This window comes from Notolepis coatsorum, assembly GCF_963971535.1.
Source record: "Notolepis coatsorum genome assembly, chromosome: 3".
Taxonomy (NCBI): domain Eukaryota; kingdom Metazoa; phylum Chordata; class Actinopteri; order Aulopiformes; family Paralepididae; genus Notolepis; species Notolepis coatsorum.
In genome coordinates this window covers 80926555-80940407 of record NC_140167.1, presented here as the reverse complement: position 1 = coordinate 80940407, position 13853 = coordinate 80926555, and the positions used below count along the sequence as shown (strand labels likewise).

The 13853-nt window shown below is 47.6% G+C and overlaps 1 protein-coding gene across 1 annotated transcript in view; it reads right to left on the bottom strand.

Annotated features, from left to right (window-relative positions):
* The window catches only part of lrrc7 (leucine rich repeat containing 7), a gene marked incomplete at both ends in the record, with an annotated part of 328845 nt that overhangs the window by 14978 nt on the left and 300014 nt on the right, over window positions 1-13853 (bottom strand). The window contains 1 exon segment of the mRNA XM_084311260.1: window positions 4763-4967. Within this exon segment, the coding sequence (XP_084167386.1) occupies window positions 4763-4967 (205 nt within the window).

Below are 13853 nucleotides of genomic sequence, written 5' to 3'. Positions count from 1 at the left end.
CACTTTGTCGGACCTCTTCATCAGCTGCTGGGTCCTCTGCGACGTGTTTTTGCAGTGCAAACATAGCACAGCATGGGCTGCATGTGGTTCCGAAAGGGAGGACTTCCCATTGATAGATGGCTGGTTGCTCATCCCCGATCCTCTCTCTCCATAGGAACCGCAGCAGGGGCTTGTCCTCCTCCACTAGTCGCACCTGCAGGAACATCCCTTTGATGTCGCCGCTGATGGCCACCTTGTCTTGGCGGAAACGTAGTAACACGCCCAGTAGAGAGGGGCCGAGTGTTGGGCCGGGCAAGAGCTCTTTATTCAGATTTTGTGATCCGATCTGGTAGCTGCAGTTGAACACAATACGATCCTTGCCGTTGTGGTGGACTTTGTGGTGCGGCACGTACCATGATTCGGTCGTCTGATCGGCCTCTTTAATGTCAATTTTCTTTATGTGTCCCGCTGTGATTAGCTTGTCAATCTCAGTGCGGTACACAGTCGCTTGAGCGGGGTCTCTGGCTAGGCGCCGCTCTGTGTTCAATAGATACCGCTCCGTCGCTTCTTTTGGGGCGTGGAAGGTAGGCATACCCTCTCGCCTCAGGAGTGGAGTTGCGTATCTCATCACTCTGTTGACTTTGACTCTCTTTGTCCCCCGCTCGAGGAGGGCTATAGCATAAATGTCTTCCTTGGAACGAATGTCTTTCTTTTCGTTCTTAAAGGGCATTGTCTCTAGTGTCCATAGCCTCTCGACATGCTGTAGGAGGGTGGTGTCTTCTTCTGTCACTCTGGAGTGGAGGCAGCTAGTGGCTGCTGTTCGGTTAGGAGACCTAGAGAGGGGGCCTTGTAGTGTCCATCCTAGGCGGGTCTCGACTGCTGCAGGACAGCCTCTGGGCCCTGTGTGGACCCGGTCCATCGGGACGATGAGGTGTGCATGGTCGGAGCCTATCAGCAAGGTCGGGGTGGCACCGTCTATGAGCGGTATAGGTAGTTGACGCAGGTGCACATATTTATCCATCAGCTTGGCGATGGGGTAGGTGTACTGCGACAGGCCTATGTCTTGGCTGGTGAAAGCGTTGGTGATCCTATACCGTCTCTCTGGCTGCCCGCTTGCTGCGATAGTGAAGGAGACATTCTCGCCCTTTATCGTCTTTAGGTCTCTTCTTATTGTCCGAATCGTCATCGTTTCTTCGCTCCCCCGCAGCCCCAGCTGGGCCGCAGCAGACGCGAGGAGAAGGGTCTTCTCTGACCCGTCGTCAAGGACGGCGTAGGTGTCCATGACCTTGTCTTCGTAACTCAATGTTACGCAGACCACCTTCAAGAGCACCCGGGCACCCCCGCTGCTGGCGGGGTCAATGTACATAACACTTGCCTTTGTGCTGCTTGAGGGTGCAGGCTTTCTTCTGTTACTGTCATGTAGGACGTCCAAGTGGGCTCCGTCACACCGACTACACCTCTTCTTTAAGCGGCAATCGGCTGCCATGTGACTGCGTGCACATCGGTAACAGCGTCGGTTGGACTTTATCCATTGACTCACCTCGTCGGCGGTCATCTTCTTGAACGTGTCACAGTGTGACAGCCAGTGTTCCTTTTCGCAGTACGGGCACACCATCTTCCACTTCTCTTTCATCGAGGGGGTACTGTGGTTCTTGTTGCTCGGTACTGATTCTGCTCGGTGCATGACGGTCACCAGTCTGCGGCCATCGTTTGCTCTCCTAGGTCCCTCTCTGGAGCTTGGTGTGCTCCGCACGAACGTATCCAACCGTAGGCTGTTGACTTCTCTCGCCAGGAAGTCGGCTAGGTCTAGGAGGGATGGCTCGGGACCGTTAGGATCACGGTGGTCTCTTTGCCGCCTGAAGCGCTCTTGTCGGGCGGGCGGAAGCTTCTCTAAAATCCTCTCAACATTAGAGTTTGCGTGCAGTTTGTACATACCCTTTTCCTTTTGCGCCCCCAGCATCCCTACCAGGGATTGTACCTTGATAGACAGGTCATCTAGTGAACGATTGTCTGTGGCTGGGGGTAGACGGTCAATATTCCTTATCTCTTGTATTACGTAGTCCCATATGCGTCCATATCTTTGGTCGAGTGCTGCTAGAGCCGCGGTGTATGGGGTAGTAGAGGTGGAATATGCCAGCGCTATATTGTGCGCTCGGGGCACCTTGAGGTGCTTGAGTAGGATTGCATATTTGTACGGTTCATCAGCTACATCGGACATCATTGTCTCTAAGCACATTCGTAGCTCTGTGTACTGTGCTCTGTTCTCGTGTGTGAAGTCCGGGAACGTCGGTGTGCCAAGGTATGATGCCATGGATGGCTGGCACATCGGTGAGCGTTGGAGGAGAGGCCTCCTAGGCGAGTCTCCTCTTACGTGTCGTGGTGGGCTGGTTACCCTGGTAATCAGCTGCTCCATTATCTGCGCTTGTAATCAGTCGCGCTCGGCTTCGCGCTTGGTGAGAGCGAGGTCGCGCTCTGCTTCTCTTTGGGCACCGGCAGCGGCGCGCTGGGCTTCGGCGGCGGCGCGCTGGGCTTCGGCGCGGTCTCTTCCCATATTCTCTTCCGTCTGGAGGCGTCTAATCTCTAGGCGTATGCGGTCTTCGTCACTCCGTTGCTGCGCTTGAAGGCGTTCTCTTTCCATGGAAGAATGTTCGCGCTCGCTAAGCGTCTGTGCTTGGAGTCGATCGCGCTCGGTTGAGGCTGCCAGGCTGGCGATAAAGGCCTGCGCCAGCATCTTGTCCGCCTCGCTGGGGGAAGACGCTGGTTGAGGTGATCTGCTCCTGGTAGTACTCGTTGGAGATCCGTTCTCCTGTCGCGTATCGAGGAGATCCATCTCCGGGGTGCGCGTCCCTTCTTGTGGTGGGTCGGGTTCCATCCCTGGAGGGCTTTCTTTTTCCTGGAGCTCTCCGGGGACTACTTCTTCGGTCTTGGCGGGGGGTAAAGTCATGTCGGGTCCCTCCTGGTCCCCACCGTGAGCTTGGTCAGTTACGTTAGAACCCACTAGGGTCTCTACTGGCGGGGTAGCCTGGTCGGTAGGGTCGGACATAATTTTACTATCTACTTTTTCCGCGTTTAACGTCTGTAGAAAGCTAGGTAGTATACTGGCAACGTAATCCTCTAAGTACTGAGGTGTCTGCCGTCTACGCTGCGGGCGATCTATTTTAGGAGAACAGTTTGTGGAGTGTTCATCATTGGCCATGTCAATATTAATACCACTATATTAATATTATGCTAATTACCCTCCGGCTCAAAGGACCAATTTTAACTGAGGGGTACAATTCCCTGACTGTATTAATAAGTATGGTATCATTAAACCACTACTGTCTTATGTACATTACTACTGGCCATACAGTACACAGGTATCTTATGATGAACACTTCCCACAATGACTCGGTTCCACACAAAACTGGGTTTAAGAGTATTTATTAGCAGCAATGATAGTACATAATATACTTTACTTAAGGTGCGCTTATAAGGCAAAGGAATGTGCGTAGGCAAATCAATAACGTATGTCCATTCTCATATTACGCAGGAGATAATAATACAACCTGAATCTTAGGAATTATATCTATGGTACTCTAGTAAGATAGCGGGAGATACTGGTAGGGTCCCTCCGGTTGTAAGCCAGCAAGGGGAGAGGATTTGTCGGTAGTAGAGTCTGGGTCAACGATGATAAAGAGACTCCAAGTACAGGAGACGGTGCAATAATCTCTTGATCCGCAGACGAATACAGCTGTTCTCCGTGGCATGCAGCTCCGCATGGAAGAAAGCTAGCCGGCCTCAGGCTTCTGAGAGGCGGGCTCGACGTTGCTCCTCACAGGGTAAATCCCACACAATTGTGGGTGTAGGCGATTCTCCGCTCCATCAAATACAGGACCAAAAGCAAATATAATCCAGCCGAAAAGGGCTATGCAGTCGTCGGTAGGTTATCCAGTGTACATGATCCACACGGTCCTCGTCTAGGGCTCCTCGGGTGAAAGCGCCAGGGTAAGCAGCCCAGCCTGGATAAGCACACTAGCTGGTACGAGGAAACGTTGGTGATGCTGGTCACTGTAGAACGGTAGCCGCACGATACACTATACATAAATAGACTATTACTGAATTAATAGAATAGGTCGAACTCGACGGTACAGCGTTAAACTCTGATACTTCAGTTATTAATTCGCACGCGGTCTCAATGCTCTATTTGGGGCCAAACAGGCCATACTTCACCGCACGTTGTATCGTGGGTGAGGCTTCAACTTATTGGGTAACTCTTGACTAAGTGCTTCTGGATTCACCTGCGCCGTATTTATACGTTAGGTGAACAAACTAGTACCAGCTTTATTCCTGTCTCATATCCTTGCGCAGAACCGTTCATGTCCAGGCATGTCTTTGGCGGTGACTTTGAACCAGACCTTGGAGGTATGGCAATGGCGCCTAAGGGACCGCTGTCCAATAGGAGAACGAAATATTATGGTCTGTACTAGGTTAAAGGGATATTCCGTGTATATGTACAAGGAATATACAAGGGATATCAAACGATATACAAATATTATGCAATATATATCAATCAATAAATATATATATTTGGTTTAATCTGATCCTTTGTAACACTAACCCTAACACAAACGGGAATATAAGGGGTTACAATTCTAGGGTTAATTGAGTAAAGATGCTGTTGTGCTTGAGAACACACACACTACACCTCTAGAACAAAGCATGAGAAGGTGATACATATATGTTTTTATCTGATATAAATGTACAGCTGGTTGACTGACAGAACACTCCAGTAGCCATGCTTTACCTTGTGGCATGGAGCCTTGATATTGGCCAGAGGGGGAGATTGACAGAGGCATGCCCGGCTGGTATTGGCCACCCTTATTGATAGCCCCGCTGTCATAGCCCTGCTGACCAACCACGCGATGAGGGGGCGTGGCTGAGGAGGAGGAAGAGGAAGTGACAATCATGGTGTTGTGTGATTGGTGGGAAGGGTTGTGGGGATGACCAGTCTGTGGAGAGAGAGAGAGGTAGAGATAGTTAAACAGAGGTAGAGAGGTAGAGAAAGGTATATATATTAGGGATGTGCATCTCCTCACTGAGGCCGATGCGATGTGCATCTCGATACGGTGCCAACGATACGATACATTAACGATACATTTGAAGCACCGGGCGATGCGATGCGATATGATTCACCCCCTGTTGAGATACGATACGATTCGATACGATTTGATTCAACATAATGCGATTCGGGGCGATACGATGCGATTCAACACGATGCAAAATAATAATAATAATAAATAATACAATTTTATGGTATGACAGAGGATTTGGTTGTATTCCTTATATGCAGCTTATATTATTATTAAAAATAAAAGAATCTACTGTAAGACAATTTATATAAAAACTCTTGGGTGCCTAAGAAGACTTTTGCATAAACTGTCTTTTCTATCCACTTTAGCTAAAAACACACGAGAGAGAGAGAGAGAGAGAGAGAGAGAGAGAGAGAGAGAGAGAGAGAGAGAGAGAGAGAGAGAGAGAGAGAGAGAGAGAGCCCCTCCCCGTCTGAGCGGCCGTCGACAGTTGATGATGTCACACACTAGACTAGGTCACTAGGATGCGTCAGATACTTTCCGACCGTAGCATTATTGTCAACAACACGGAGCTGGATGGATTGCATGAAGCGATATAATTAAGAAATGAATAACCAATAAATGTGAAGTTATCTTTGAACCCCTGTTGTCAAGCGTCTTCAATATACCCCCCCCTCCTCACTAATGTTACTGGTGTTGCAGAGTCACTTTAGTTAGACACTAGTAGTTTAGCGTTAGCTGAACGGCTAACTGGCGTTAGCATGTTGGGCAATTCTATTCATGTCTCCTCGACTTCCACTGTTTGTTGATAACTGTGACGCGGCTCTCGCCTTATGTAGTAGCAAAGCAATAGTATCTGCTGTGTGTGTGTGCAGTGACAGTCACAGTGCACTGCTGACAAGTGGATGAGAGGAAATTATATCAATGCATCGGTTTTGACCGGTGCAAAGACGCTACAACAAGATGCATCGCGAGTTCAGCCTGGCATTTTGCCGACGCGGACTTATTCCACCGGTGCACTTGCATCGTCAACGTGTATGCCGGCGCACCGATGCAAATCGATGAATCGTCACATCACTAATATATATATAGAGAGGTAGAGAGAGGTATAGAGATAGTTAAAGAGGGGGGAGAGAGGTAAAGAGAGGTAGAGAGAGTTAAAGAGAGGTAGAGAGAGGTATGGAGAGTTAAAGAGAGGTAGAGAGAGGTAGACAGAGTAGTTAAAGAGAGGTAGAGAGAGGTAGAGAGAGAGATGGAGGTAAAGAGAGGTAGAGAGAGGTAGAGAGGCAGAACTATGTAGAGAGGTAGAAAGGGGTAGAGGTAGAGAGGTAGAAAGAGGTAGAGAGGTAGAAAGAGGTAGAGAGAGGTAGAAAGAGGGAGAGAGGTAGTCAGGCAGTATTTAAGGTTAAGTATGTTCACTGTATTTAGTTAATAACATCTTTCTGATTCTGAACAATGAGACACAATGAGACACAATGGACCTCATGCTCGAATGGACTTACGAGAAAGTTACGAACAAATTTCTTCGTAAATCTACTTATGAACTTCTCAAGCCAATTTTGGCATTCTCGAACGGTTTATTTTCGGAGATTCGGATTTACGAACACAGAAAGGCAGTCGTAAATAGTGATGTTAAGATTCACCGATTCGCATCGGTGCACCGGCATAAACTTTCACGATGCGAGTGCACCGGTGGAATAAGTGCGCATCAGCTAGAATTCAAGTTGAACTCGCGATGCATCTTGTTGTAGCGTCTTTGCATCGGTCAAAACCGATTCATTCATGTAATCTCCTCTCATCCACTTCTGTCAGCAGTGAGTGCACAGCACACAGCAGATACTATCTTTGCTTCGCTACTACAGAAGGCGAGAGCCGCGTCACAGTTATCAACAAACAGTGGAAGTCGAGGAGGAGACCAACTGGCTAACGCTAGTAGCTGCTGGCTAACGTTAGCCAGTTAGCCGTTCAGCTAACGCTAAACTACAGTATCTAACTAACTAACGTGACTCTGCAACACCAGTTCCATTAGTGAGGAAAAGGGGGGGGGGGTATATTGACGACGCTTGACAACAGGCTCAAAGATAACTTCACATTTATTGGCAATTTTTTATATCTTTATATCGCTTCCTCCAGCCAGGTTCAAACTGTGTTGTTGACAAAATGCCATCATGGTGTGGTTAGCTACGGAGCATCAGAACGCTCAAACGCGCTCTTGCGCTCTCGCTCTCTCTCTCTCTCTCTCTCTCTCTCTCTCTCTCTCTCTCTCTCTCTCTCTCTCTCTCTCTCTCTCTCTCTCTCTCTCTCTCTCTCTCTCTCTCTCTCTCTCTCTCTCTCTCTACGTTCAATGATTTAAAGTGGCCAAACGTTACAATATAAATACTAAACTGGTTAGTTGATGATAAACATTTAATTTCATTATCTGAAATATTATAAAATCATTAAGTCTGCTATAAGCTATATTGTCTCACAGTAGTGTGTATACATTGTGTGTGTGTGTTTTTAGCTAAAGTGGATAGAAAACACAGTACTGTGCAAAAGTCTTAGGCACCCAATAGTTTTTATATAAATTGTCTTACAGTAGATTATTTGATTTTTAATAATAATATAAGCTGTATAAGGAATACAACCAAATCCTCTGTCATACCATAAAATTGTATCATTATTTTGCATCGTGTTGAATCGCATCGTATCGCCCCGAATCGGATTATGTTGAATCAAATCGTATCGAATCGTATCGTATCGAACACAGGGGTGAATCGTATCGCATCGCCCGGTGCTTCAAATGTATCGTTAATGTATCATATCGTTGGCACCGTATCGAGATGCGCATCGCATCGGCCTCAGTGATGGAGATGCACATCCCTAGTGTGCGCCCGTGTTCTTAACTGCTTCATTTGGGAAAAATCATTGGTGATTGCGCTCACATAGATTCTACAGACATCCTCAGAATTAAATTATTATAATAATAATAAACACGACAATATTTGTCTCATTAACATTTGCATTTAAAATGTTTAGTCATGACTCAACGAGGCATCGTGAGCACTACACAAATACTGAAAATGACAGTGAATAAATAAATAACAACAAACCCAATCACACGGATATAGCTATAGTGTAATAGACTGTATTAACACTTTGAGTGCCAGCCACGAGAAATCTCGTTAGTTCATGCCATGCGTTGAGTGCCAGGAACGAGAAATCTCGTTATTTAATCGTTATTTTTTTTATTATCGATTTCCAATCAATTATCAATTATCAATCTAGCAGCCTCACGTTACCACTGGGACTCTGTCTGAGTTTGAACAGGGAAAATACCGCCCCCTATCGTCTGCCGGATGGTAATGCACCCTTTGGATTGGATTGAATGAAAACGCATGGGGAAAAGAAAGTCCGGAATCCACATTTAACTTGTCAGGCATGTAATCCGAGCCGATTGCAGTCTTCGCCGACCCTCAGAACAGCGTGGAATCGGTGTTTCCAGTACCCAGCGTTGGATCAATAACCGCGATCGATATTTGGAATGGCGATCAGGAATTGGAATAATCTTTTTGGAGAATATCTGATCTGAGGTAAGGAATCTATTTGACCAGTCTTGGGATAATCAGAGCTCTTTTCACAGATATATCAACATGTCCTGTATGTGTGTATGTGTGTGTGTGTGTGTGCTGATCAGGAAATGAGATTATCGATTTTTCAGCCCGTTTCTCTAGCATGCATAAGTACACATATACTATCGATAATCTAGCGTTTATTTGAAAACGATTAATAAATAGGCCGAAAAATGACAACGTTTTTTGTGTATTCCAGTAAAAAGCGATTCCTGCAGATTCACTTTTTTTCTGGACATTTTGAAAAAATTGCGTTTTTCAAAATGGTATAAAACGGAAATGTACCGATTAAAAAACAATCAGTTTCGACAATGTTGACTGGAAGCAAGTCATTGATAAGCGACGGGCGTATTAGACACATAGCCATAATTTAAGATATGTCGCTATGTCGTATGGGAGAATGTCGCTGCTTCACTGCATAATGTGGTGTTATATTTTATATTTTTAACCTGACCTTCTCTCCCCAGCAACCTCCTGCAAAGCCTCACCTTCCATCCTATTTCTACCTTTTTACCCTACCCTCCAATCTCCCTCAATCCCATTCAATCTAGTTTGCTGCAGCTCAAATGTATCCCCTTGCCCCACTTTGCCTTTTATGTCTCTGTCTGTGTTTTGTGTATTTTGTATGTTTGTTTTTGTTTTGCTGCCATTTTGGCCAGGTCTTGCTCGAAAAAGCGATCTTTGATCTCAAGTGACTACCTGGTAAAATACAGGTTAAATAAAAAAAAAATATATAGTTTATGCATTCGCAAATGTGCTCGCTCTCTCATTGAATAGAGCGTTGGCACTCAAGCGCTAAATCCTGCGCCCCCTGCTGGCACTCAAACAAAACAGATATTCCATACATATACCGTCTTGTTCTCTATTGCTATTATTGTTGGTTTTATTTATGATGATTGTGTTGTTGTTCCACTGTGCCACACAGTCATGTGTGTATAGCGAGTAGAGGAGGGGATTCAGAACACAGCCCTGGGGGGCCCCTATGTTGAGCGTGATGGATGAGGAGGTGCAGTTGCCTGCTCTCACCACCTGGGGTCTACCCGTCAGGAAGTCCAAGACCCACCGGCAGAGGTCATAGTTCAAGCCCAGGTCCCTGGGCTTGGCTATGAGTTTGGAGGGGACTATGGTATTGAATGCTGAGCTGTAGTCGATGAACAGCATTCTCACATAGTTCCCCTGCCTCTTGTGTGATGCTGCTGTGTGCAGCACATGGGCTACGGCGTCCTCCGTGGACCTGTTGGGGCGATATGCAAATTGCAGGGGGTCCAGGTTGATGGGGAGGGAGGAACCGTTTACAGGATATCAGAATCTCTCAGCGACACAGGCTCTGTCGTGTGTCCGCTCAATGGTAAATACAGTGCTATATATATATATCGACTGGTCCAAATAGCATAAGGACAATACATTTCTTTGATAACAAAAGGAGGACTTTCGTCCCAGACATTAATATGGTAATTCACTCAGTCTGGCTCAGTGTCGAATGTGATCTGCAAGCCTATTAACAGACACAATATTTCTGACACTGGGAATACATTCACTGAGCTCCATAGATGTCCCTAGATACCAAGAACATGCAAATGGACCTTGTAGAAGTGGAGCAATATTCCATTTATTTAGGTATGTATTTTAGGCGGATTTTCAGAAAATAGGGCTCCGGGCTTAAGAGGGCATACATTACATTACATTTACATTTAGTCATTTAGCTGACGCTTTTATCCAAAGCGACTTACAAGTTCTGTACGACAAGCCATCAGGAAGAGCACAACTCTATCAGCTGAGTAACAATGTTCATCAAAGTGTTGAGTGCTACAGTGTAGGTTAGTTTATTAGGACAAGTGCATGACAGTATGGTTAGTTAGGGTTAGATTTTTTTATTAATTTTTTTTTAAATTCAGATAATGGTTGAAGAAGTGCGTCTTTAGTCGACGGCGAAAGATTGGACGTGTTTCGGCTGTCCTAACTGGGGTGGGTAGTTCATTCCACCATTGTGGGGCAAGGACTGAGAATAGGCGACTTCTCTTTGATGACCCTCCCGGAGCTTGGATAGGAGTAGGTCTGAGGCGGCCAGAAGATGCAGAGCGTAGGGGTCTTGAGGGTGTGTAGTTAGAGACCATTGACCGGAGGTAGGCGGGAGCAGTTCCCTTTGCCGCACGGTATGCTAGGTCGAGGGCCTTGAAGCGGATTCGTGCAGCAATGGGGAGCCAGTGCAGGTCCCTAAGAAGTGGGGTGACATGGGCCGACTTCGGTAGGTTTGAGATCAGGCGGGCCGCTGCGTTCTGAATGAGTTGAAGAGGCTTAGTGGCAGTGGCCGGGAGGCCAGCGAGCAGTGCGTTGCAGTAGTCGAGGCGGGAGATGACTGTTGATTGGACGAGGAGTTGGGTGGCTTCTTTTGTCAGGAAGGGGCGTATCCTTCTGACGTTGCTCAGGAGGAATCGGCAGGTTCTGGTTGTCGCTGCGATGTGAGCAGAGAAGTTCAACTGGTCGTCGAGGACAACACCAAGGTTCTTGGCGGTCGGGGACGCGGTCACAGCTGCATTCTCGACTGTGATGGAAAGGTCGGTCAGGGGGGAGGATTTGGCCGGCAGGTGGAGCAATTCTGTTTTGCTTAGGTTCAGTTTGAGGTGGTTGGTCGTCATCCAGGCGGAGATGTCGGACAGACAGGCCGAGATCCGCTCAGAGACGTGGATATCTGAGGGAGGGAGGGAAGGAGAGGAAGAGTTGAGTATCGTCGGCATAACAGTGGTGCCATGAGACGTGATAATGTTACCCAGTGATTTAGTGTAGAGGGAGAAGAGAAGGGGTCCTAAAACCGAGCCCTGGGGGACACCCGTCCGCAGGGGGCGGGTGGCCGACAGGGTCCCTCTCCATGACACTTGGTAGGAGCGGTCATTGAGGTATGATGACAACCATGTCAGCGCAGAGCCAGCCACTCCCATTCCTGCGAGGGCCGCGAGGAGGATCTGGTGGTTGACTGTGTCGAAGGCTGCAGATAGATCTAGGAGAATCAGGACAGAGGAGAGGCCTTTCGCTTTTGCTAAGTGAAGTGCCTCTGTGACCGCAATGAGGGCTGTCTCTGTGGAGTGACCAGTCCTGAAGCCTGACTGATTAGGGTCTAGGAGGTCATTCTGTAAGAGATAAGCAGTAAGTTGGTTGGATACAGCACGTTCAAGTGTTTTAGAAAGGAAGGAGAGAAGAGAGACAGGACGGTAGTTGCCTATGACGGTAGGGTTCAGGGATGGTTTTTTTATGAGGGGCGTGACTCTGGCTTGTTTTAGGGAGGTGGGGACCACCCCCGAGTTGAGTGAGGAGTTGATGGTTGCAGTTAGGAATGGGAGGATGTCTGGTGCTATGGTCTGGAGGAGTGGGGAAGGTAGCCGGTCCAGCTGGCATGTAGTCGGACGGTTCGACGTTACCAGTGTCAGGGTCTCGGCTTCTGTAATGGGAGAGAAAGATGACAGAGTGAAGGATGAGGTTCTCGATTCAGCATTTGGAATGGGTGGGGGTTGGGAGAAGGAGCTGCGGATGTTCTCCACTTTTTCCTCAAAGAAGATCGCAAAGTCTTCGGCAGAGAAAGATGAGGGAGGGGGGGTGGGGGGGGAGTGAGGAGGGAGGACATGGTAGCATGCAGTTTGCGAAGATTCTTGGCAGAGGCCTCGATCCTATGGTGAAAGAAAGAAGCTTTGGCATTAGTAATGGTTTTGGAGAATGTTAACAAGAGGTTGTGATATGTGTCGATGTCAGCAGTGAGGCGTGACTTTCTATACTTCCTTTCAGCTGCTCTCAGGACCTGTCTTTGTTCTCTCACTGGATCTGTCAGCCATGGACTGGGTGGGGAACGGCGGGCAGGTTTCTCAACGAGGGGACAGAGCTTGTCGAAGGAGGTTGCAAGGGCTGAGAGGAGGGTGGAGGTTGCCATCTCTGTGGAGAGAGCAGAGAAGGTGTCACTCAAAGGTAGAGTGGATAGTATGTCAGAGGAGAGGGTGGAGGGGGATAGGGAGGGCAGGTTGCATCTGAGTGAGACGGTTTGAGTTGGGGTGAAGACCTTTCGGTTAAGCATGAGAGTTAGTGAGAAGGATATGAAGGAATGGTCAGATACATGTAGGGGAGTTACCGTGGTGTTAATGATGCTGGAGTTACGGGAAAATATGAGATCCAAGGAGTTGCCTGCTTTGTGGGTGGGAGGCATGGCAGTGGGAGTCAGGTCAAATGATTGTAGGAGGGAGACTACTATGACTGACTGAGATGAGTCAGGCAGGTTGAAGTCGCCCAATAGAAGGAGAGGGGTACCATCTTCCGGTAAGGAGCTTAGAAGCATGTCCAGCTCATCTGTGAAGTGATCGAGCGGACCTGGAGGGCGGTAGAGTGTAACAATGGTGAGATTGAAAGGATTAGAGACAGATACTGCATGATATTCAAAAGAGGAGAGTGACAGTGCTGGGAGGGGTGTTAAGTTTGTAGTCCATGAAGGAGATGTCATGAGGCCAGTGCCTCCACCCCGCCTGGAAGGTCGAGGTGTGTGAGTGAAGTTATAGTTTGTAGATAATGCTGCAGGTGTTGATGAGTTATTGGGGGTTATCCAGGTCTCAGTTAGAGCCAGGAGCTGCAGATTTTGACTATGGGCGTAGGCAGTAATGAAGTCAGCTTTCTTGACTGCTGATTGACAATTCCATAGGCCTCCCTGTACTGTGACAGGTGTATTAGTGGCTGTAAGAGGGTAGGATAGATTAGCCGGGTTGCTAGCAAACTGCCGTGGGTGGGTTGAGTCTGTTCTGGGGGAGCAGATTGTGGATATGAGACACATTGTGGTGTCAAGAGTGGCAGGGAGGAAGTAGAGAAATAGCAGAGTGGGAGGGAAAGGGAGATTTTTCAGAGTGGAGTGTAAGATAGGATTATGATGTACTTAGCACTGGGTGGATCCCTGGATTCCTCTGTGGATAACTCCAGGAAAACTCCTCTTTGTCCCTCTTCGTTTCTCGACGCTTCGCTGACGCTAAGCCAGCAGGCCTTTAAATCCCTATCACTAATTAGTGCTTTCTAACACCTGGCCCTTAATGGGTCACTTAAGGAAACAAAATGGCCGCTTTAAACACGCCCCTTAATCAAGTCAGCTGGTCAAGTCAGCAATCAAGTCTCAGTTTAAAGATATTACTAAATGACTTAAAATGTCTTACCCTGATGCAGTGTAAGTCTCTCA